Source organism: Caretta caretta, chromosome 12, assembly GCF_965140235.1.
Source record: "Caretta caretta isolate rCarCar2 chromosome 12, rCarCar1.hap1, whole genome shotgun sequence".
In the NCBI taxonomy this organism is placed as follows: domain Eukaryota; kingdom Metazoa; phylum Chordata; order Testudines; family Cheloniidae; genus Caretta; species Caretta caretta.
Window position 1 is genome coordinate 34582550 of NC_134217.1, and position 25511 is coordinate 34608060.

At 40.2% G+C, this 25511-nt stretch overlaps 1 protein-coding gene across 1 annotated transcript in view; it reads left to right on the forward strand.

Moving 5' to 3' along the window:
• CDH13 (cadherin 13) overlaps positions 1-25511 on the forward strand; it is a 778625-nt gene that overhangs the window by 441071 nt on the left and 312043 nt on the right. Inside the window, exon 6 of the mRNA XM_048817138.2 lies at positions 13489-13633. Coding sequence (XP_048673095.2) covers positions 13489-13633 — 145 coding nt within the window. The remainder of the gene's footprint in view (positions 1-13488; positions 13634-25511) is intronic.

Below are 25511 nucleotides of genomic sequence, written 5' to 3' on the forward strand. Positions count from 1 at the left end.
TCATGTAGGCTGCAAATCCAACTTACAATGTTTTTGAGACCAACCTTTAAACTGAAGCCTTTACAGCAGGTTCAATGTTATTCTGTTATTTTAATGAGTTTTTCCTAATTCTGTGAAATCCTTACAGTTTTGAAATCTTTAGGAGTTTCTGTTTGTTGATGTTGATAAATATTAAGGTTTCTAAACCCTTTTTTCCCTGCAATAGGGAAATTTAAGCATCTGTGCATAAGATGACAGCTATGTATATATTTATACTATGAAAACTTACAACAGTCATAATATGAACATGGTAAAATTAAATGTTTATATCTTTTACTATATATATTTTCCTAAGAATTTTACTAGTTTTTCCATAAACCTGGCTGCAATTTTAATCAGCCATTTGTAGACTATCCTGTTGTTCCTATTCTTTCTTTTAGTTACAGTAGCTTTCAAATGGTTTATTTGTGAGATAACTCATCAACTTATGTCAGTATAACATTGGTATTACTCAAGAAAAAGTGAAGAAGAAAAGTAGATTAAAAAAAGATAATTTGTGATTTAATTATCCAGGGCAGAATTTTAGTAACAATTAAAATGAGGTATTCTGTCCTCACTGATAAGATGGCAAATCAAAACTGTTAGGTGTTTCTCCTAAGAAGACCTCTCTGGCATTTCATAACCTGAAGAAAGCAAGAAAGATCATTTTAACATCTCAGATAGATGTGTCAGAACTGTCAGAAAGAGAACAGATTGAAGATCTATAGTAATTGTTTGTTATGAAAAAATGATCTATAATTTAGAGGAGACATTCAGAAAAGTCTTCATTCAGATAACGCTCTAGTGCTTAACATTTCGTTGAAATAATCTCTTTCCAGCAAAACATGTTGGAGATAAAACATGCATGATAAAGATAGAACCTTTCTAAAAATAAAAGCAAATCCCTTTATCTTGAGCCTTTTAGGCTTTATGTGTATGAAAGAGAAGGAAATATACGTATGTAGGAAAGAGAAGAGGAATTTCATATCTATAATTAGCACCAATATTCTGCTTTACAACTTCTAATTTCTATAATAAACATTAACTCATAAGCAGACTATATCTGCCAGATACTATGTTCCCTAAGAGATGCTCAGAGCCTTCGATTCCTATTGACTCAGGCACTCAGCACCTTGCAGGTTGACTGCAAACACTTTCCCCAGGAGCGACAATTTGTGAAGTTGAAATGGACCAATAATGTGACTATAGCTTGAAGTGGAACCAAAAATGAATCATAGAATATCAGGGTTGGACGGGACCTCAGGAGGTCATCTAGTCCAACCCATGACCAGTCCCCAACTAAATCATCCCAGCCAGGGCTTTGTCAAGCCTGACCTTGAAAACCTCTGAGGAAGGAGATTCTACCACTTCCCGAGGTAACGCATTCCAGTGCTTCACCACCCTCCTAATGAAAAAGTTGTTCCTATCATCCAACTTAAACCTCCCCCACTGCAACTTGAGACCATTACTCCTTGTTCTGTCATCTGCTACCACTGAGAAAGAGTCTAGATCCATCGTCTTTGGAAACCCCCCTCAGGTAGTTGAAAGCAGCTATCAAATCCCCCCTCATTCTTCTCTTCTGCAGACTAAATAATCCCAGTTCCCTCAGCCTCTCCTCATAAATCATGTGCTCCACCCCCCTAATCATTTTTTTTTCCCTCCACTGGACTCTTTCCAATTTTTCCACATCCTTCTTGTAGTGTGGGGCCCAAAACGACACAGTACTCCAGATGAGGCCTCACCAATGCCGAATAGAGGGGAATGATCACATCCCTCGATCTGCTGGCAATGCTCCTACTTATACAGCCCTAAATACTGTTAGCCTTCTTGGCAACAAGGGCACACTGTTGACTCATATCCAGCTTCTCGCCCACTGTAACCCCGAGGTCCTTTTCTGCAGAACTGCTGCCTAGCCACTCGGTCCCTAGTGTGTGTCCACTAGAGGAAAAATAAATTGAATATGTACGTAATAGGGTGGTCTTCCCCTTTGAAGGCCAGGGTCCCAGCAGCTGCCAGTCTTGGTCAATTAGCAAGCCCAGATGGGAAGGGAAAAAGGAATTATGGAAGCCAGCAAATGGCTCAGTTGAGTGAGGAGCTGCAGGTGGGAGATGGGCTCCTGCAGTAGGCCTTGAAACAAGAGGATTGGAGGGAAGGGTGTGTTCTCCTTTCGGCATAGAGGGGAACAGCCTCTGGGAGCTGTAATCCCTGGTAGGCAGAGGAACCACTTTTTTGTTTGTGTGTATTTTGCCTAAGTTTTATGTTTGAATAATAAAACTGTGCTTGGAAAGAGACTTGGGTATGGCAGTGAGGTCTTCCTAGGCTGAGGAAACAGGCCAGCAGCCTTGCAATTTTTTTATGGATGGGAACCCACTTTTCGAAAATAGCAAGATGATCAAAGTCCACATCAGGATGCTCACAAGGGTGGTTTGGCATACCAACAGATATTTTGTCCCTGTTGTACCTATCCATGTCAACTTCTAAGGGTATGTCCACACTTCAGCTGGGAGTGTGTTTCCAGCTTGTGTAAATGTACACACGCTAGCTTTGATTGAGCTAAGCATTCTAAAAATAGCAACATAGCCATGGTGGCATGGGGGCAGCATGGGCTAGCCATCCTAATACAATCCTATCTGAGACACAAGGTGTATGTTCAGGCAGCTGGCCCCTCCTGCTGCCCATGCCACTGCAGCTATCTTGAGCAGAATTACTGCGTGTATGTCTATCCAAGCTGGAAATTAGTCCTCCAGCTGCAGCGTAAATGAACACTAAGTGTGGGCTTTGAAAATTGGGCTAAATTCTCCCATTGGAGACAATTGTGCCACCCCTCTGAAATTACTTGAGCCACCATAGAACTGTCAGGGGGTGGCACAGTTGTCCTTGAGGGGAAAAATGTGGTCCACGCTATCTAAATATGCTGCTTACTAGCATGATTTTTAGTCTATTTTTCTTGATACTGTATAACAAACAGCTAGTATTTTCTTTATATTTTTGTAGCGTAGAAAAGCTGGAGTAATTATTTGTTAAAAGTTATTTATAGCAACTTATTTCTTTTTGTCCAGGCTGTTATTTTCCCTGAACTGTTCCTCTAGATAATGCAGACTCCTTTTAAATAGAGCCCTAAAGTGCTGAGTGGTTCTTTATCATTTTTTCCCCTAACCCAGTGGTAGCTAAGTGGTTTTCCCTAGTAGGGGAGTACTATATACCAACACTCTGAAGATGAGTCTGACAAAGTTTCTCCACTCTGAACCTGCACTTAGCAAGTCATTTTAAATAAAACTAACAAACATCTCCGATGTAGACTTTCAATAAATACAGCATTAGTATACATACCCTCCAAGGAAATGGAGGGTGTTTCAGGTCGCAGTGTTACTGATTCAGTAGGGGTCATTCTTCAGTACTACATGAGCATTGGAAGTAATGCTCTGCTGCTGGAAATGCTGATGTAGCCTCTTATGGCCTACAGATGCCTTGGTGCTTTTTTACAGGACTACGATTCTTAACTGCATCTTCCTGGTCAGATTCTGCCAACTTAATTCCCTTTGTAGTTTCAGTGTTGTCGTTTTGCACCAGCTACAGTTGATGTAAACAGCTTTTGCACTCCAACTCAAAAATGGCTGCCTTTCATTGATGGGTGAAGATGGACAGCATTGTCTGGAAGAATGAACATGGGGCTGGGAGACAATAACCCCTGAAAAACACCCAGTGAGTCAACTGGGGGAAGTCTATGCAAAATGTGTAAATCAGCAACAGACCTGAAGTCCCCATTGGAATACAGTTGATGAACAGAGTAGAGCCCATAACAAGCTTTTGTTTTGTAGTTATCTCTAACCGAGGATGAAGGAAAATTGTGGTTACCAATGAAAAGGTTGAGAAGAAAAAGGAAAAAGGACTTCTAAGCATAAAGACCAACTGACCTGACCCCATCATATTGCCGTAAGTTCATAGCTTGGATGGCAGCACCAACAGGAGACACTGATGCTTGTATGCAGAGAAATGAAGGGGAAACAATGTGACAACACAGACACTTCAGGCTAAAGGGGAAGCCAAGTACAGTCAATGACCTGTAACAACCATGCTGTGAGATAACATATATAGGAGGCCTAATGATAGTCCTGCATGTCGGCCAGGATGAAGCCTCTCTGTTCCTTAAATGTTAGCCATATTGCCTAATGCACTTTGGGAAGAAGGTGCTTAGATACTATGCTGATCATCACAATATAAGAACCTATATAATGACCTACTGACCTGTAGAGTATAGAACAGAATAGTACACTGAAGACAGATCTGTTGTTTATGCTGCTGTCATGTAAACCTGCTACATTTTTGATCTTTTTTTTGGGGGGGGGGGGGGGCCTATATTCATATGTAGCTGCTGGCATGTGTATAGTAAGTGAAGGCAAACTTCCATTTTAATGGGATTTAACTACCTAAGGCAAATTATCAGAATGATTCTTTGAAGCAAATTGATTTTAATTTTGTATTCAAAAGGCAATGGTAGGGAGGATATTATCCAGATACTAAGTATTTAAGTTTGTCTCCGAGTTTTTGAAGAGGAAGGTCAAGAAGGGGTATGTAAACTGCCTCACCGGTTGACTTTCCAATGTATGCAGCCATACTGTGTAAATTACTGGAGCAGAACTGCAATTGACTGAGAAAAGGAGGACTTGTGGCACCTTAGAGACTAACCAATTTATTTGAGCATGAGCTTTCGTGAGCTACAGCTCACTTCATCAGATGTATACCGTGGAAACTGCAGCAGTATACATCTGATGAAGTGAGCTGTAGCTCACGAAAGCTCATGCTCAAATAAATTGGTTAGTCTCTAAGGTGCCACAAGTCCTCCTTTTCTTTTTGCGAATACAGACTAACACGGCTGTTCCTCTGAAAATTGACTGAGAGTTTGAGATGAAAAGTATAGTAGAGAGGCCTCATAGCCTGAGCCATCTCCATTACAAGCATGAATAGACGTGTGTTGTTTGATGAACTGAACTAAAAGTTCCAGGCACAAAATAAACAAGAGTAGGATCATGGGCAAACTTGATGGGTGCTGCAAACATTCTATGAAGTCAATTAGATTCCTCCGAAACCAAGATGCAAATGTAAATATAAACAATTGCTCACCATAGTCAAGAGCGTTTTTCTATACTCTGTGAAAGGTGATGATGTGGGGTTTCATGAGATTAACATCCCATGGAGGTTATGTGATTATCTACCTTTTATAAATCCTGTGTAATACAGGAATTATTAAAATCAGGATGATGGATTGACTTTGAGTGGCAGCACTTTCACAAAGATATTAATTTCACAATTAAACAGATCTGGGTCTTTTTGATGTGCTGTCCTGGGTATCTTTTTTACTTCTGAACCTGAGAGACCCTCACTTCAGATATAGTGAGTGAAGTTTGATGAGAAGTTAAAAAGCAAATTAAACAGTCCTGTTTGGAATGGAAAGTATTGAGAAGAAATTGTCTTGTAAAACTCAGATTAAAATTCATTGTTGCCTGAGATTTACATCTTCTTTATTGCTTCTAAACCTCTACCTGTTCTATCGGTCTACTAAACTCTGCCATGCATTTCTCACCCAGGCTGGGAACATTAGCCCAAAACTGGATCTGTACCTTAAGCCTGTGAGCTATCATGTTTCTGATAAACACTCCTGACTTTATATTGCCCTGAATGTGGTCTGCTTATATCTTTCTTAACACTGAGACCGTGGGACTATGCTTGACTCTTTCTGAGAGTCTGAGAGAGAAGCTTGCTAGTGTGAGCACAATGAAGGTAATGTTCAATGACTTTTCAAGTCCATACATCCAAAGGATAGTTATTCTTCCCAGATTTTCTTGTAATAATGTAAATAGCTTTAGAGAGCCGTGGGGCTGTTTGCTGATTTGGGCAAGCCTGCCTATCTGTTTAACAAGGGTCATTGGTTCAAGGAGTTATTCTGTTGGAAGTCATGTGTTGTACATGTATCTTGAACCACAGCTTTAAGCATTCCCAGTCTTGAGGGAGGTGAGTATTCTGGGCAAAGGTGCACTGATTGGACCTGATTTTTAGAGGTTCTGAACACCCACAACTCCTACTGACTCCAGTGGGAGTTTTGGGAGCTTGACACTCTGCATATCTGTCTTTCTCTCTAGGCATTTATACCCTAACTATCACTCTGAGATCTGAATGAACAATGTAGTAGAAGGCTTCTATATGTGCTTAATAGCCAGTGTATGATTTTCATTGTCAGCCAAGGCAGGGTTTAAGCACCAGTTGGACGGCCAACTCTCTGGAATACTAGCACCATGTGTACAGAGTGATGGTAATAATGGGTCATAAGAAGTGTGCTATAGTCTATCATTTTAGAAAGCAACCTCAGGAGATGAGGGGACAAAAGCAACAGGTGAGTTGGTGATCAAGATATGTACTGTACAAAGAGAGTAAAGAAATCCATCATGATTTGTACATGAGATCAAGCAGAAGTCAGGTGAGAACTGTTGGGTTTCATATGGGTGATACATGTTGACCAGCAAGACCTCACAACCTGGCTGGGATCCTTCTACTAAAATGAACCATCTCAATCCTCTGCTTTAACCTTGAAATGGATGTGGTTTATAAACAAAAATAACAACCCTCTCTTTCTCTCCTTACTTTTTGAAAATCGGTGAAGAATGCAACATTTAAAAACCATGCGCTAAGAAGCTTACCATGTTCTGTGTTGGTGAGGTGGTCTCTTGTATAAAACCAGCTGAGGCTTGGTTCTTTATCAACCTAGTTTAACACTTGCCTTTTCCACTGACTTATTTATTTTCTTGACACTGTGAGATCTGATATTAAGAGCCATTAGGTACCTAGCCTTTGAAGGTTCATAGATTCCAATGCCAGAAGTGACTATTGTGATAATCTAGTCTGAGATCCCATGCAACACAAGCCGTTGAACTTCCCCAAAATAATTTCTAGAGCAGATCTTTTAGAAAAAAAATCCAGTGTTAATTAAAAATGGTTAGTGATGGAGAGTCCACCACCACCCTTGTTAAATTTTTCCAACGGTTACTTACTCTCACTGTTAAAAATTTACACCTTATTTCCAGTCTGCATTTATTTAGCTTCAACTTCCAGCCATTGGATCATGTTAAAGGAATTACACACGTAGGAACTGATTTTCATCAGATTCCTCCTACTGTCACCTTTCCAGAAGTATAACTGCCCATGACCACTGTACCTTCACATTGTCTGACCACCAGCAATTGCTTGCAAAACATTTTAATCTAATAAAATAAGCTACCCATACTGCCAGAAATGAAAAGGGGCAGGGGAGAGGAAAAATAATATGGCTGAGAGTCAGGATCAGTCTGAAGAGAGGATTCAAGCTCCAAAGCAACCAGGGACATGTCATTTACTATTCATTTTTGGGTTAGCTCTATGCAGTGGCATTGTGACACAGCAGTGTAGAGTGCAGGTATAAGACTGAACTGTAATTAATGGCACCAGTAACACAATATGGGTCAGGGTATAGAAAATGTTAATAACCCTGTGACATGAAATTGACTTCAGAGACTAATGTTAAACAAGTCTTGGAGAGTGAGGACCAAATGTTCTCTATGAAACATTTCATTCTGCATAGGCCAGTGGGGCAAAGCAGCCCATGAAGCACCAGCTGCCAGGAGATGTGTACATGCCAGAACTATTTTCTGGCTCCTAGACCCCTAAACGATATATATTGTAAATCATAGGGAGAGTGGGCAGGGTTTTACAAGAATGGCATCGAGCAAGAGGGCATCCAAATCAAGACTGGGATAGCAGAGGCCCGTAAAATGGACTGAGGCAGTGCTCAGAGTCTTTGTAGTATTTTGTGGGAGCAAATAGTCTATTCAGAGCATAAATATTGTGCTTCTCCCACTCACACCCATCATAGTACAATATAAAGTGAAATGTGCATACAAGCATAGCAGAATGCACTGCGATAAGGTAATAAGCTATCCATCTTAACAAATGAATTAGAATTCTGACCTAATCCTATCCCAGTAGGTTTCATCGCTAACATATAAATAACTTATAAATACCAGGCACCATGAGTAAGAATAAATTAACAGAATAAACAAACCACTCAAAGTGCTCTCAGGCCCCTGCTGCTATTGCAATCTCTTGGGAGGGAACTGAGAGGGTGAAGGTAACTTTTGTACTCAGGTCCTTGTTCCTCCTGGTTTATCTCATAGAAGAGTTACACAGGGAGAAGTAGATTGGGTGAAGATAGTAGCTCGCTTTCTGAGGTCCTCGTTGAGGTCCTAATCTCTCATCTTGGACGTGTTGAGGGAGAGAGAAATCAGTGTCAGGGCATGCGCAGGTAGAAGGTGGCTGCAAGCTGGACAACCATCTTCTTCCACCCAGTAGTAAGGTCTGACTATCTCCCACTTATGGCTTCTGATGCTTCATTGCCTCAGCATGGCTCCTCATCTGGCTGGATTGTGGGCTGGAGATTTCAGGGACTGCAAGACCTGGTATAGATTGCTGTGCCATTTCCGGAGCAGGCACGAAACCACATAATGCCCAGGCTGCTTATGCCACGATCTGACCTGAGCTGGGCATTTCTGTGTGTCAGCATATGTAATAAATTGTTTGTGTGTGTATAACTATGCATATAGTACTATATCCTTCCATGTCGTATTTGCACATACCCAAAGAAAGCCAAAGTTTTTTTTATTAATTAGCATTCATGCATTTGTATAGTGCGGATGTGACCTGGGGTTTTCAGAACCCAAAACAGTGGTAGCCTAACTCTTTCTCTCTCCAGGCGGTGTCAGGAATAAATCAATGGGAACACAGTGCTTCCGTCTGATAAATGATTGATAGAAGAAAGCATGCTCTTGTCTAAAACTACTATTTATTAGATATTACGTGTATGCATACACACACACACACACACACATGTTATACTTAGAAAATGAAAACAAGCAGGATCTTATTCAGGGGGATAAGGCAATATGCTGCGTTTATTGTGATTACAGAAAAGATCAGAGTAAGCAATTGGTTATAGCTATAACATTTCATTTACTCACACATTCACTCACACAGGCACATAAGTTCTGCAGTTGTTGTCATAGTTACCAGCCTATAAGTTGCTAGTCACACTCACAGGCAGCCTGGACACAAGGGTGGATCAGGGCCTTGTCAGATGTGCATCCGATGCTCCTGGAAGTTGGTTGCAGAACCAGTCCCAAAGTCCTCAGTCTTCAGGGTCTGTTTTTATAGGGATTTATCCTCATACAAGTCTACAGGGTTTGCTTCGTCATGCTGTTCTTATGTTTGAAGTGATAATCAATCATTGTTCTCACGTTTGAAGTGATAGTCAATCATGCAAATGGCAAAGCAATGACGGCTTGTTGTTATCTTGTTCTTTGGTTCTTCAGGCCCCCTGTCCTTGGGACAGTTGTGGGTGCCCTCAGGGTTATTGGACTATCTCACCCAACATGTTCTTCGGCCAAATGGTCCTGGATAATTGTTTTTCTTATTCTAAGGCCGGCGCCTCAACCTTTTATTATCCATCAAACATCCATCCGCAACCACACTCGATTTCACTTAACATAATTCCTATCACATCTACATTTTATTACCTATTCATCCTTTACCATGACAATTCTAAAATCATTGGGGCATGAGAGACTTCAATAAGCCTGTTCATACCACTTGTTACATATGAGAAGAAAACAAGCAAGATAAGAGCGCAAGAAATGGGGGGTTAACAAATCTTATTCCTGGGTTCCAGAAAACAGAGTTGTAACAACAGCTGTCTTTCCTCCCCTCCCCCCCAAACACACACACACAATAGGTTTAGGACATCCCAGATATAGTTACCCACAGTCTGAGATGGTTTCAAGTGATCACCAGCCAGGCTTCCAGAGTGCCTCTTTCCATCCAGCTGATGGGGAGTTTAGATGTCATCTTCTTGTCCTTGGAAAAGCTTCCTCGGACGGCTGTGAGGTATTTACTTTTACTTAATCTTATAAAGCTAACTCTAACAAAGCACATAATCTATAGTGACTCCTAGTGGGTCAGCATAATAACCTCTACTGGATCACCAATTCTCAAACTACTCATTGTCTCAGAACTTTTCTAGTATTTCTAGCCAAAACAACAATATGTCAGGGGCACCTAAAACCAAGGGCGCTATTCACTCACTCTTCCATAACTTTCTGTCCCATCTTCCCCTTCTAATTAACCAAATGAAAGTATACAGCTGTCTGACCTTGTCTCAAAAAGGCCTAAGATTTCCTAGCTATGTGATGCTTGGTTTTCAGCTGGCCGTGGCTGAACATACTAAATGGCTGCCTGCAGTACTGTCAAGTTCTGGGGTACGTGCAGGAATGTTAAATTCTGGGGTAACACTGACAATACATTCAGGCATTACAGAACACACGCAATAGACAATTCCTGACCCGTGGAGTTTATAATCTAAAAGACAGAGACAGATAAAATAGACTGCCCAGAGAGACCAGATGATAATTTAGTATTTTCGTTCACTTTATAGCTTTGTTTATAAAATGTTAGGAGGGTACGGGATGATTGACTGATCTAGGGGAGACTCTGTGGGCCTTACAGAGGGTGTGAATCTTAACTTTGAGTTTGAGGGCCTTGCAGACTGAGATTGGGATTGCACATGGGGCGGAAGCAAGGCGGAAGGCATGAAACAAGTGTGGGAGAAGGAAATGAAGAGGCTGTGGAGACTGGCAATGATGGACTGAAGGAGGCAAGGAATGAAATGTGCTGTTTCAAGCTAGAAACAGATCTGGATCTGTGGAAAGACAAATTAACCCAAATGTTTCCCTGAAAGCAAAATCATTGTGGGCTCAAAATCCCTATGATGTGAGTTTGTGAAAAACATCATGTGACCCTTTTCAGCAGTTTTGGCCAAGTCTATCTGAGGAGCTTAGCTAAGCAATATGTGTACAATGCTTTGAAAACATTATATGTTTAGTATTAATAATAGCAGTAACTCCTAGATTGTTAAAATGACGATTGTTTATTTTAATAGTTAATAATGAGGTGATGGGTGAACTTCAAGATCAGTGGTTCAGCTCAAAATGAGCATGCTATAAAACAGTCCTCATTTCAGTCTCTGATCCTACATTTGCCTGCAGGTAGGTAGACTGCTGTTCCCATGCAGGGCCCAATTGACAGTACACAGATATTGCAGGATTGGAGCCCAAGTCTTGACTATATGGCAGACAACTAGTAAATTTGCTTGCCCATGCATGCAGTTGCTACAAATCAGATCCTCAATATTCACTTACTCATAAACTGGAACATCTCCTTCTGTCGATGTAAATACTACATGAATTTACCAGAGATACAAGTGTGGCATTGATCTGTTGTTTTAGGTAAATCTTCAGCATGTTGGAAAATAATTTTTTTAAAAATTCAGAGGATGGTGGTTGTGGTGAGATATGCAAAGGAGTGGAATGAGATTTAGCTCCAATGCGGAGTGGGTACCATTCTCATCAAAGCAATGGGGTTGTGACTGCGGAGGATAACTTTAGTTTCAGGCCAAGACTCTGTAGGACACTCATTAGTGAAGACTGTGCTGTGACTGTGCTGTGATCATGCCCCAGGCATGATCTAGATTTTTTTTTTGTCAGTGGAGGCTTTTGCACCCTTGGTTAAAGTGATATAACCAAGGGCTGAATTTAGCATCAAATTTAAATTGTATTAGGAAGTGACGACAGACCAGGGACAACCAATGAAATTAATAGCTGTGCATTAAAGTTACCATCCTGCACAGTTTAGCTAATATAGCTGGTAATACCAGAAAGATTCCCAATCCTTTTCTTTTAATTTTGTTGCAGGCTGTCTGTTCTCAAAAGACAGCAACACTTTGTGATGAAAAATGTCACCAAGAAGCAGACTATTTTAACTCTACCTTGTCAACTGAAAATCCAGTTAGTACCCCAGAGCCCACAACATGAACACAGGCATAGTATTTTCTGAGAATTGCCATACAAGAAACAGCTGATTGATTTGTGTGTGTGTTAAGCAGAGTTGATATGAAAGGAAAACCTGAAAATGGACCTGAATGGTAGGTTTGAGTGCTGGAGGTGCTAAGGTTTTGTGACGAATGTTTATTATTCAAGAGTGGAACCTTTCAAAACGGCACAATTCGTTACTACACGGTGTATGATATGCACTGTATCAACCCTCAGCTGCTAAGCAAACACATTCATAAACACACAATGCCCTTCAAGGTAAAGGTCATCAGATGTGTAGTTTTCTATTATAATATTTGCATCATTCCATTTGGACAAAAACCACTTGTTTTGCTCAATAACCATTGCCTATGGTCACAGTGGACCAATTTTTTTTAGATTACCTCCCCTCCCCCCCGACAGAATACTTGTTGTTTAGCTTTTGAGGCTATTTAAGCTGTTCCAGAAATTTACACTAGAAATCCCAAATGTTAAAACTTTGTGTTTTAATTCTAATTAGTTAACACAGCATTATTTCCAATGCTCTTAGCCAAAATCCCAACCAGATCTGAATGGTTCCTTTTGCTTTCCCAGCTTTTTGTGCCAAAAGACTTTAGTACTCGTATACTCTGGATACAGAAATAGTCATTGATTGCAATGAATCCTTGTTATTACTGTCTCTCTGTGTTTATGGCTGACATAGCAATTCATAACATTGGAACAAAAGCCACCTGCCACAGAAAGGGGAAGAAATGTCTCTTGCATTGCATGCCTCAGGTTTTTGCTGCATCATGACTTTGAGGTGTGCTTTGTTGAATTTGACATGTCAAGGAAATAGTGGCTGCCAATTTCACAATTTTCCATTGCTGCTACATAAAAATAAATAAATAAATAAAGAGGAGACATAAGAAGTGTTGAAAGCAGCAGTGGTGGGGCGACTTGGCATGAAAGTCACGACATAACATAATTGAAATATTATCATTAGAGCTATTGCCTCTCTACCTTTCTTTTCAGGACAAAATACATAGAGATTGAATCAAATGTTGTGCTGATTTACTCCACTCCCTCATCAAGGAGGGAATTTATTTACTCTACAAAAGGGCTACTCTTACCTTTTCTTATAACACCCTATTTATATCTTCTAATACTCAGTTAACAAGGATCTTGCAATTTATTTTATACCTGGTACTGTATGTTTCCCTTTGAAGGAAATAGACTGATTCTAAGCAAATATTTACTTCATTAATATCAAATTATGATTCTTTTTTTCTCCCCTTCACTGCATTCTTTAGTAAATTTAGCAAATCAGTTACAGACTATTCAAGGATAGTCTGAATCTCTCTTGCTTCCATTCAAAACCATTTTGCTTCTAGCCCAGTCCTAGAGAATCTCCCTTGAGACTGAAGTATTAAGTCTTCCAGTGGCTTGTTCCAGCAAAAATGCTGATGTAAGCTTTTCTCTTCCTTGCTCCTTGCTTATGTCATGATAATGAACTAACTCATGTACTCCTATCTTTTTGCTCATTCAGCTGCAGGTTGAGATCACTGATGTCAGCGGCAAAAGTATTGAAGGCCCAGTCCTTCTAGATATCATTGTTATTGATCAGAATGACAACAGACCCATCTTCCGGGAAGGGCCGTACGTTGGACATGTCATGGAAGGGTCACCTACAGGTATGTGACATCATTCATGCTGCTGTAAACTACTGTATGTTTTATAGGCCATATATTGCCTTCTGATACCTGCACATTTGTTCCATTGCAGAAAGATATTTGCTGACTGTGTGTGATGGGTGTGGCTCATTAACTTCTGCCTGCCTTTTGGGCAGAGGGTAATTGTCTCTGGTATGCCGCAGGGAAACCCTAGAAACAACATAGTTTGAGAAGGAAGCTCAGTCTGAGGTTTATGTTTTGTTGTTCTTATCTGAGTTATCAATAGAGACGAACTGCAGGATGGGATTAAGGTTGGGACTGAATACATCCCATATCAATTCAGTTCAGGTGGGAACTCTACCTGTTCTCAGTCAGATTGGCTGCTGGCAGGATTTATTTGCGTATGCAATGCCTATGGTAGGTAAATGACAAGAATAAATCGAATGCGTATTGAAAAATATGCTCATATTTTAGGGCTTGTTGGGATATTGCAACATTGTACATATTTGAACACTGATCAAATAAAAATAGACTGTGTAGATGAGAGCCAGTATGAACATTTTCTGATCATTTCTAATGTAGATTTGATGATGCTCACGTGTGCTTCTTATGGCATTTTCTGTAAACTAGGGGGTCTTAGAACAGATGTCCTTGCCAAATTCCAACTAGGATACCCAGACTCTCTATCTAAATTCCTCCTGCAGTTACAACTCAATCTATTTCTCTTCAGTTCCTGCTCTCAGATGTTGTGCAAAGTTGCTGTGAGTTGTTCAACAGCTGTTGTATTCCAGTGCAGAGGTATCCCCACTTCAACTGTGAATGATAATTATATTATCAGCAAATATAAACGAGTTAATTCTGATCTCATTGAAACCAGTGCAAGCTAGGGGAGATGCCTGTTAAAATCACTGGAGTGACAGTGGTGTGAGATTAAGATTGGGCCATACATCTGTATGCCTATATGTGTATTGATATAGATATATACATATATCAAATAAAGAGTTACATCCTGTAGTCCTTAGTGGGAGCTGTGTGTTAGGGGGCTTATTCCTTCACCTGCTCACTTCCCTGGTCTTTCTCGTATGAACAGAGAGCAACAATACCCGAAGTCCAAAGTTGCAAACAATTCGATGTTTACTGGGGTGAAAAGCAATGATTCCAATTTCCTTCATGTCTCCCTTCCCAGCTCTGACGCCACAGAACATTGCCTGTCTCCCTGTTCCCAGTCCCCCCTTTAGCAAAACATGATTCCAATTCCCCCACCCCCATTCCCTGTTCCCATTCCCCCCTTTTCTTCCTGATCGACTGCAGACTATATCGTAAAACTTGAGTTCTGCTTAGCTATTCCTTAACCAATCATTTTACCGAAATTTAACTAACCAATCCTAACATATTGTAACATGATTATTTAACCAATTATATCCTACCACCCCTTAATTAGTTTACACCCAACAAACTTAATTATAGAGCAGACAGAAACAACCACAGAACCAGACACAGATTATACAGACAAATAATAGGGAAATGGGGACTACAGTGATAGAACAACAAAGAAATGAGGATTTCACATCCCAGCTATTGATAAGTGAGTTCTTGCCAGACAGGATGCTATCAAACTAAATTTCTTTTTACATCTTCTAGGCACTTCCCTTTCTCTGGAGGGGATAGGCATTATCAGGACAGGATTTTATCCTAACAGCCCAATAGCACCTTATTTCAATGTGCCCAGTTTGGAATGTAAGGATGTGACCGTTCGCTTCCCAGCTTATGGCTGCCTCTGCTGCTTAGCCCAAGGCCTTAGCCTAAGAACAGGGCCTCAGACTGTCACAGGAAGGGAAGGCCCTTACATCTGCAGACAGTGATTTTGATTCTTTCTTTTATACCTCTTTAACTAGCTAAGTGATAAGAATACACCTAAATTCTTAGAGTATAGGCCTTTACAGGCAGGCCTGAATATCTATATCCTAACACTGTGGCTGGATGAAGACTGCAGGATTGTCCTATGTTTTAAGAGATTTGCTTATAAACACACTAGAATCTTTCAGGATGAAGACTGAAATTAAACCTATTATACCATTATGAACAATTAATATTAATTTCACTTCTATATAGGGTGTGTTGCGTTTAGTGTGAACAGAGAAAATCATTTTGTACTCCCTCTTTAATGTATTAAACCTTTGGTAAGCCTATATATTCATCTTTGTTCAAACTTTGTCATTGGTGGAGCTTTTAGGAATCATCTGACCATATCAGCAATTATATGTACTAACACATGGTTATGCTTCCATGCTTGGCTTTGGACTTGAATTGCATTATAAGCTGTTATCCCATAAGATTAACACAGAGAGGTATTAAGATAAATGTGTGATGTTGAATATTGCAATATTTAACAAGCAGACTAAGAACCAACAGGACAATTTTAAAAAAATGGCCATATTTTCATTCTAACCAGAGATAAGTTAGAGTCCTGTTTAGAAGTATAGTATAGTTATCCAAGTGGAAAATCAACCATTTTCTAACATTGTTTTGTGTATAGTTCAGATTTTAGTGAACTGTAAAGAATCCAAAACAAACCTTCCCAAAAGTTCCCCTTTACTTTCCCCTCCTCCTGTATCCCCTTGTAATGGAACTAATAAAACAAGAACTTCATAACTATTGACTGCACATGCATGGCTGTCCGAGTTCCTCTGAAATTCCTTTGTACAAACTAATCAATAGTACATAACAGGGTATGACTACCTAATGAGATCGAGTGACCAGTTTCAAATGCATTTTTTTAATTTAAACTGCAATATAAGCAGTTTCTGAGTATGCATAGTTAAATCTATCATCCACAATGCCTGCTAATGACTTCCATTACTTTCTACAGACAGCTCTGTGCTATTTAGGTGTCACAGGGTTAACAACAACAACAACCCAATATCCTTCACAGTTGATTTCAAACATACATACCAACAAAGCCTTTAAATATTCTGAAAATAGATCAGATGGCAAGGACTCCAGAACCAGTGGAAGCAAATTTCTGCTAATCCATATTTATAGTATTTTGGGGGAAACAAACAAACAAACTCCTAGCTTTAAAAATAAATCCTGAAGATTCTTTTCCCTCAGTTCCTCAGCCAGGGGAAAATAGGATCATTTTTTATTTAATTTTTTTAACTTCCAGAAATAAACACCAAAAGTAATTGATACCGGAGACACAATTTTATCACTACACAGGTTACATTCTGATAATTATTCTCTTTCTCAGTGTGCACACTCATCATTAGAGCGCTCACTTGCATCAGGGTATGATGTTCTAGGAATCTGTATCTCTAGCCCACCCTGCAGGTTATCTGTGTGCAGTTTATTCCTCTGGCTGAGGTGTTTCTAAGTCCAACCCCTTTGGGGACGACAAAAACTCAAACTGGTAATCAGAGTCTCTTAACAAATCTACCTTTCTCTGGGCTCCATCTTCAATCTCCTTCTGTTACTCCAGATTTTTATCTCCCAGTTCTGATGTTGAGGACTGGCCCCTCAGAATGAGTCTCGCTGAGGTCTCTGCTCACATGCAGACTCCGGCTCTGGCAATTTTACAGGAGTCCCTCCTCTCTCTGTGGTTCCTCTCTTCAGAGTGCACTCTTTCCTCTTTCATAGGGCCCAGGTGCCCATTAAATTATCATCTGATGTCTCCAATTCCTGACCCTCTGGCTCAGGAGCAGCTAATTGGATACATCTATTGTACGTGTGCCATAATTAATTGATTATTAACTCCATGTGATAGGGCTTCACCACTTCACTCATCACCCATATTACATTGGTAGCAAATAGTCACCAGCAACCACACAACAGAACCACTAACCCAGGAACCTATCCTTGCAACAAAGCCCGTTGCCAACTGTGTCCACATATCTATTCAGGGGACACCATCATAGGGCCTAATCACATCAGCCACACCATCAGAGGCTCGTTCACCTGCACATCTACCAATGTGATATATGCCATCATGTGCCAGCAATGCCCCTCTGCCATGTACCTTGGCCAAACTGGACAGTCTCTACGTAAAAGAATAAATGGACACAAATCAGATGTCAAGAATTATAACATTCAAAAACCAGTCGCAGAACACTTCAATCCCTCTGGTCACTCGATCACAGACCTAAAAGTGGCAATACTTCAACAAAAAAACTTCAAGATCAGACTCCAAGGAGAGACTGCTGCATTGGAATTAATTTGCAAACTGGATACAATTAACTTAGGCTTGAATAGAGACTGGGAGTGGATGGGTCATTACACAAAGTAAAACTATTTTGCCATGTTTATCCCCCCCAACCCCCAGTGTTCCTAGGACGTTCTTGTCAACTGCTGGAAATGGCCCACCTTGATTATCACTACAAAATGTTCCCCCCTACCCCGCTCTCCTGCTGGTAATAGCTCACCTTAAGTGATCACTCTGGTTACAGTGTGTATGGTAACACCCATTGTTTCATGTTCTCTATGTATATAAATCTCCCCACTGTATTTTCCACTGAATGCATCGGATGAAGTGAGCTGTAGACCACGAAAGCTTATGCTCAAATAAATTTGTTAGTCTCTAAGGTGCCACAAGTACTCCTTTTCTTTTTGCGAATACAGACTAACACGGCTGCTACTCTAAAACCCTACATTAAATTAGAATGGCCAGTGCACTCATGTGGCAGTTTTATATTGACAAGAGATGGAGCCCATTGTGCTTAGCACTGTACAAATATGGAACAAAAAGAAGGTCCCTACCCTAAGAAGCTTACAATCTAAGTATAAGACAAGAGAAGGATACAGATGTGGAAATACAAGGATACAATACTGGTTGACAGGATAGACAGTGGTCTCTGTCATGCCAATGCCTTACAAGTTTCTTGAGGGTCATGATTTAGACTTGGTGTGGAAGACCCCCATGGCCAATCCATCTCCCATCTCATGTTTCTATAATTACTTTCCTCAGCTATTTGAAGTCCTGACATGCCTTGTTAGCATTTTGTCTTGTCACGTAGGACAAGAGAATGCATTTACTTTTATCTATAGGTTGTGCAGTGATCCCTAATATAAGTGTTGAGTGCAGCTGCAGAACCATGGCATTTGAACAAGAAAGCTTTCAGATCTCAGAGAGAGAGGAGAAGTAAGGTAAATTACTTGCAAAGAGCTACAAAGGGATCTCACTAAACTGGGTGACTGGGCAAAAAATGGCAGATGAAATTCAGTGTTGATAAATGCAAAGTAATGCACATTGGAAAACATAATCCCAACTATACATATGAAACGATGGGGTCTAAATTAGCTGTTGCACTCAAGAAAGAGGTCTTGGAGTCATTGTAGATAGTTCTCTGAAAACATCCACTCAATGAGCAGCGGCTGTCAAAAAAAGAAAACAGAATGTTGGGAATCATTAAGAAAGGGATAGATCATAAGATAGAAAATATCATATTGCTTCCATATAAATCCCTGGTACACCCACCTCTTGAATACTGCATGCGGATGTGGTCACCCCATCTCAAAAAAGATATTTTGGAATTGGAAAAGGTTTGGAAAAGGGCAACAAAAATTATTAGGGGCATGGAATGCCTTCTATATTTGGAGAGATTAATAAGACTGGGACTTTTCAGCTTCGAGATGACTCCAGAGACAACTAACGGGGGTGGGGGAGGTATGATTGAGGCATATAAAATCGTGACTGGTGTGGAGAAAGTAAATAGGGAAGTATTATTTTCTCTTTCTCATAACACAAGCACTAGGGGGTCACTAAATGAAATTAATAGGCAGCCGGTTTAAAACAAACAAAATGAAGTATTTTTTCACACTACACACAGTCAACCTGTGGAACTCCTTGCCAGAGGATGTTGTGAAGGCCAAGACTATCACAGGGTTCAAAAAATAACTAGATAAGTTCATGGAGTATAGGTCCATCAATGGCTATTAGCCAGGATGGGCAGGGATGGTGTCCCTAGCCTCCGTTTGCCAAAAGCTGGGAATGGGTGACAGAGGAAGGATCACTTGATGATTACATGTTCTGTTAATTCCCTCTGGGGCACATGGCACTGGCCACTGGCAGAAGACAGGATACTGGGCTAGATGGACCTTTGATCTGACCTAGTATGGCTGTTCTTATGTTCTTATATTCACTATGGATGTAACTTATATTTGCCAAAACCTCACATCCTGCTGAGAAAACACAACTCAGTCTAGATGTGTATAAGTGGAAGGCTGTGAAGCATTAGATGTCATTGAAAACTATCAGAATAAACTAAAATATAACCAAACAGTATGAGGTAGTCAGCCTGAGTGCTGAGTGAGGCAGGTATCCAACAGAGATCACATTAGATGAGTCAGCATTCCAATGGTGCCCCAACTCAGTAAATGCCTATTTTAAGAGACTGTAACAAATTAGGGTGAGTTCCTGCAGACCCCCTCAGTTCAGCGTGTTGCTTTAGCAATCCATTGGAACCCTGCCTGTTTCAATACACAAACCTTCAGAAACTTTTCAATATGAAGCAAAATTTGCCATGTGCCCATGAGCAGTTCCATCTTAGCATTAGGGTACAGGTGAGACAAACAACCACCAACCCCACTAATGTTGTTTTAAAAAACAAACAAACTTGCATTCATTACATGCCTTTTTCACAAGTGCTAATTTGGTCAAAACCAAGCCAGTTTTCATCCAAGTGTTCCATGGCATTTCTCCTCAGTGAGGTTTATTTCCTTGGCAAATTTCAATGATCAAGCCCTCCCCCCCCATTTTGGTGCTAAAGATATTCAAAAGAAAGGATGCAAGCATTATTAGACTAGCAAACAAAAGCAATGCTTCGGAGCAGGTAAGGTTGCATCATGACATGACAGGCCAATCCACCTGAAACCTGAAAAGTCTGGAAATAAGAAGTTAAAGGAAAAGATCTGTGCATTTCTTGACACCTTCAGAATGACAAGAGTGTGCTTCAGTATTCCATAGGCTTTCTTTTTTACTGCTACCTCCAACAGGTACCAAAACGCACTGTGTACCCCAACTTAATTAAACTTGCTGTCTAACCGAAAAAAACCTCCTATGTTTTTATGTCAATGATATCAACAGATCAGCACATCCAACTGTCACACATTCCGTGGATTAGGTAAGGGGCAGTGCGAGGAGGGGCTGCCATTTTTCCTTTGTTGCTCTGACAGAGGAGGGCTTAAGGATGATGCCTTATGCATTAAAGGATGAAGCTTTGATCATGAAGACTAGAGCTTATCCAGGTGGGCTTAATCAAAGCTAGAATCCTGAAGCTGGTAGAACCATAGAACTTGTCCTCCTTACATAAAACCAGAAGAAAATGAAGAAGGAAGTTTGCATGCAACCATCTTGGTGTACAGAAGATGAACAACACCTTTTGCCCCAGGAAGGTAATGGAGGTTGAAGATCAAAATTGAATATGGTCCATTAGCTCACTTTAAGAGCCATAAGGATATTATTGTATACTACTTCAGGGCAAACTATGGAACTATTAGGTCCAGAAATTTGGAGCGGCGTGACTGGTGACGACCTGTTGATGGAGTCACAAGGTCAGAGATCTCAGAATGCCAGCACATAACAAGGCACAGGCAAAAATAATGCACTGTGTAATATATCTTGCACCTAGACACAATCCTGAAATCTGAGACTGGAGTCAAGGGAACTGATGAAAAAGTGCCAGGCTGACAGTCTATACTGAAAAGGAAAGAGTTAGATATAAATGCAACTTGTCAGGCAAAATTATTACATTGCTTAAAAGTTTTAAAAGTCATGTGAAGCATGAATCTCATACATAGCTGAGTAGATTTGCAAAAGTTTGCATAGCAAGTTTCTGAAAGATCAAAGCAGTTGTGGAAATAGGATTAGTATAATTGGTTTTAAAGAACTTAAGAGTTGTATTTGTATTTTCAAATTTATGGGTCAATTCAAGAGGAAAAAGGAATTGCAATGTGTTAAACTATTGCTGCGTATCACAAGTGGAATTCTGTAAACAAAATGGTGTACTAAATACTCAACTGAAAGGCTGTAGAGAAGAGGTTTGTGGACAAGACTTGGTGAAGAAGGACTGAGCACATTGCTTTACAATGCGAAAGCTGGCATCTATTGTGAAGTGTAGTATAATATCGTTGTTTTTATGTGATAATAAGGACAAACACACCTTGTTATGCTGTGCCTGAATTGAAGGCAAGGCAAGGTTTCCAAGTATGATATATCTAAACTAGAAGTTTATATGTATTTTTATTTGTTTAGTATGATTATACACTGTTAAAGAGTTGCCATGCTTAATCCCAGAAGTGGCTGTATTTTAGTGGTGTATGAAGTGATTCCTGTGTAATTAAGACCACATTTTCAAATGGACCTCAATCTGCCCTCCATGTTTTGGGGATTGGTGGAGCGGAAGGAGTGCAATTTTGTCCTTACTAATAATTGCGCTTTCTATTTTGAAACCACAATGCATTATGGACACAAACAGCTGTTTAAGCCTCTATAATGTTAGTGTCTTCATCTTACTAAAGGAGCAAAAAATTGGGTCTAGTTATTTGTGAATGCAAAATTGTGCGTACATTAAATGGAAGCCACTTCTCAAAACCTGAGCCAGAGCTTATCATAGAATCATAGAGTATTAGGGTGGAAGAGACCTCAGGAGGTCATCTAGTCCAACCCCCTGCTCAAAACAGGACCATTTATCATTTAGTTTGTAATGTGCATTAGGATCTTTTGGATGAAAGGTGCTATACACATATATTTCCCTATCAGTTTTTCTTGCATGGAATTAATTTGTAACATAAGATACCTGTGGTGTTGTGCCGAGTGATGATTTTCTTGGGACTAGCCAACTGTCAAAATCTTACAAAAGCAATTTTAAAAGTCATAGAAAACTTGGCTTCCGTTAGAAGTGTCCAATCCTGGACATACTGGAAGTTTAGTGGTTGCCTGTTCAGGATAATCTGTACTTGAAAAATGATCTCTTTCAGTTGTTTTGTTTGAGTGTTGATTTCTACTGCCCCTAGTTCCCGTAAAAGACTGAGCGTATGTAACATTAGCATTTAATAAATGGGCCTGATCCACTGATGTCAATAGGAGTCTTTCCACTGACTTCAATAGGCTTTAGATCAAGCTCAGCATACTTTATACTGCTATAAAGTGTTATACTTTATACTAAAGTAACCTTTTTCCATATTGCAACCTTGTGTTCCAGCAGGGAAAAGTTTTGAGATCCTCTTCCCATGAGACCCTGTCCCATGCACCCATTAAGAAAGGAGCACATCCATTACCACCCTAGACCTGGTCACAAGCCACCAGATTGAGAACCCACTTGCTACGGCAAAACCTAGGTCAATAGCCTTATGGATTGCAGGAGAGTGGTCATCTGGAAATTTCTGACAATTTCCTGCTGATGAAAAGTTTATTTATTTTTTTACTTTGGGCTGGTTAAATGAACTAAGCTGACATCTCATTTCATTCGCTGGAGCCATTTGGCAGAAATGATTCTGAACACATTTGACTTGATTATCCAACTTGTAACAATATGTTAGAAGCCCAATGGGTTAAAAGCCTAACTACACAGGGAGGGGAAATTGCTTGTGAATTGCATTAAAAACAGCAACTTGTTTTCCATTAAGCACAGTAGCCTGAATACATTGCATTCCAACTGAGGAGCCCTAAAGCTGAACGGATAGAAGATGTCTGTAAATAATTATTAGAAATAAAGGGACATTTAAAGTGGCACACAGGATGACATTAAGCACAATAGCCCAGAGGAATGTTCAATATCATAAAATAATAATTTGTAAAAATGGATAAGGCATGAGGAAGGGTCTAGATCACTGAGCATGTATTATTGATAGCCACATGCTATATAATTGTATGTTGCTATCATTCAGACAAATGAAAATTGGGTTATAGAGACAGTTTCCTCTTATCAAATACAGCATGCAAGGCTGCCTTTTTTTCAGCTAGCCTAATAACAACAAAGTTGCTGCAGAAATGAATATTAATGAGATTGCATATGGAAGATGAAAATCAAAAGACATTTGCAAAGGTAAACTGCATGAAGATATATCTGGAGAAGTTGGCAGAATAAGTTAGATGATTTTTCTCCCTGTACACATGTTGCAATCATCTTTGTTTGATGTATGTCTCAAGGATTATAAAAATATTTCCCCCCCAGTGTATTTCTTTTTACTTTGTGATCATTGCTGATGTGCGGAAAAAACAGGACGACTTAAGCTTTAAAATGACTAAAATTGCATTGAATTTGGTGAGCTCCGCAGGCTTGCTTCTTGCCTTTGACTTGTGATTCCAACAACATGGGGAAAAACTACAGGGGTTCTCTTAAGAGCTTTCCTGCAGCCAGTTGTTAGAAAAGACACAATTTTTATAAAGAGCTTCCAGCAGAGGAGAAAATTCAAGGATTGTTTCTTTATGACTAGGTGAAACCAGGAAAGAGTGGAATTAGGTATTTTCTAAGGGCCTCTGATTCTCCTTCCACCAGTGTCAAGACCACATTTTTCTTTCTTTCATGCATTCTTCAATCACAGAAGTTACTAACATTCTGCACACATGGATTGTGGAGTTTTATGGCATTTCCACTGTATTTTGAAAATAAGTAAATTCCTCCTGGAAGACTGGAATAATGGAAAATAATGGAAAAGTTCTCGATTTCAGACCCAAAACCACAAAAACTCAGTGCAAGAGGAGAAATTCACACCAAGCACAGGACTGTGCAACTCTTAAATCCACAAAATAGGGATCAAGCGGGAATTAAGTGGCACATACTCCTTATGCTGGTTCTCTGCTTGGGGGATAATTTCATTCCAAGTGAGATTGGGAAATCTGCCATTTTTTTCGTGATACACAGTTATGGAAAAAGAAAAGGAGTACTTGTGGCACCTTAGAGACTAACCAATTTATTTGAGCATGAGCTTTCGTGAGCTACAGCTCACTTCATCAGATGTATACCGTGGAAACTGCAGCAGACTTTATATACACACAGAGAATATGAAACAATACCTCCTCCCACCCCACTGTCCTGCTGGTAATAGCTTATCTAAAGTGATCAACAGGTGGGCCATTTCCAGCACAAATCCAGGTTTTCTCACCCTCCACCCCCCCACACAAATTCACTCTCCTGCTGGTGCTAGCCCATCCAAAGTGACAACTCTTTATATAATCAAGTTGGGCTATTTCCTGCATAGATCCAGGTTTTCTCACATCCCCCCCACCCCCATACACACACAAACTCACTCTCCTGCTGGTAATAGCTCATCTAAACTGACCACTCTCCAAGTTTAAATCCAAGTTAAACCAGAACATCTGGGGGGGGGGGGTAGGAAAAAACAAGAGGAAACAGGCTACCTTGCATAATGACTTAGCCACTCCCAGTATCTATTTAAGCCTAAATTAATAGTATCCAATTTGCAAATGAATTCCAATTCAGCAGTTTCTCGCTGGAGTCTGGATTTGAAGTTTTTTTGTTTTAAGATAGCAACCTTCATGTCTGTGATTGCGTGACCAGAGAGATTGAAGTGTTCTCCGACTGGTTTATGAATGTTATAATTCTTGACATCTGATTTGTGTCCATTTATTCTTTTACGTAGAGACTGTCCAGTTTGACCAATGTACATGGCAGAGGGGCATTGCTGGCACATGATGGCATATATCACATTGGTGGATGTGCAGGTGAACGAGCCTCTGATAGTGTGGCTGATGTTATTAGGCCCTGTGATGGTGTCCCCTGAATAGATATGTGGGCACAATTGGCAACGGGCTTTGTTGCAAGGATAAGTTCCTGGGTTAGTGGTTCTGTTGTGTGGTATGTGGTTGTTGGTGAGTATTTGCTTCAGGTTGCAGGGCTGTCTGTAGGCAAGGACTGGCCTGTCTCCCAAGACTTGTGAGAGTGTT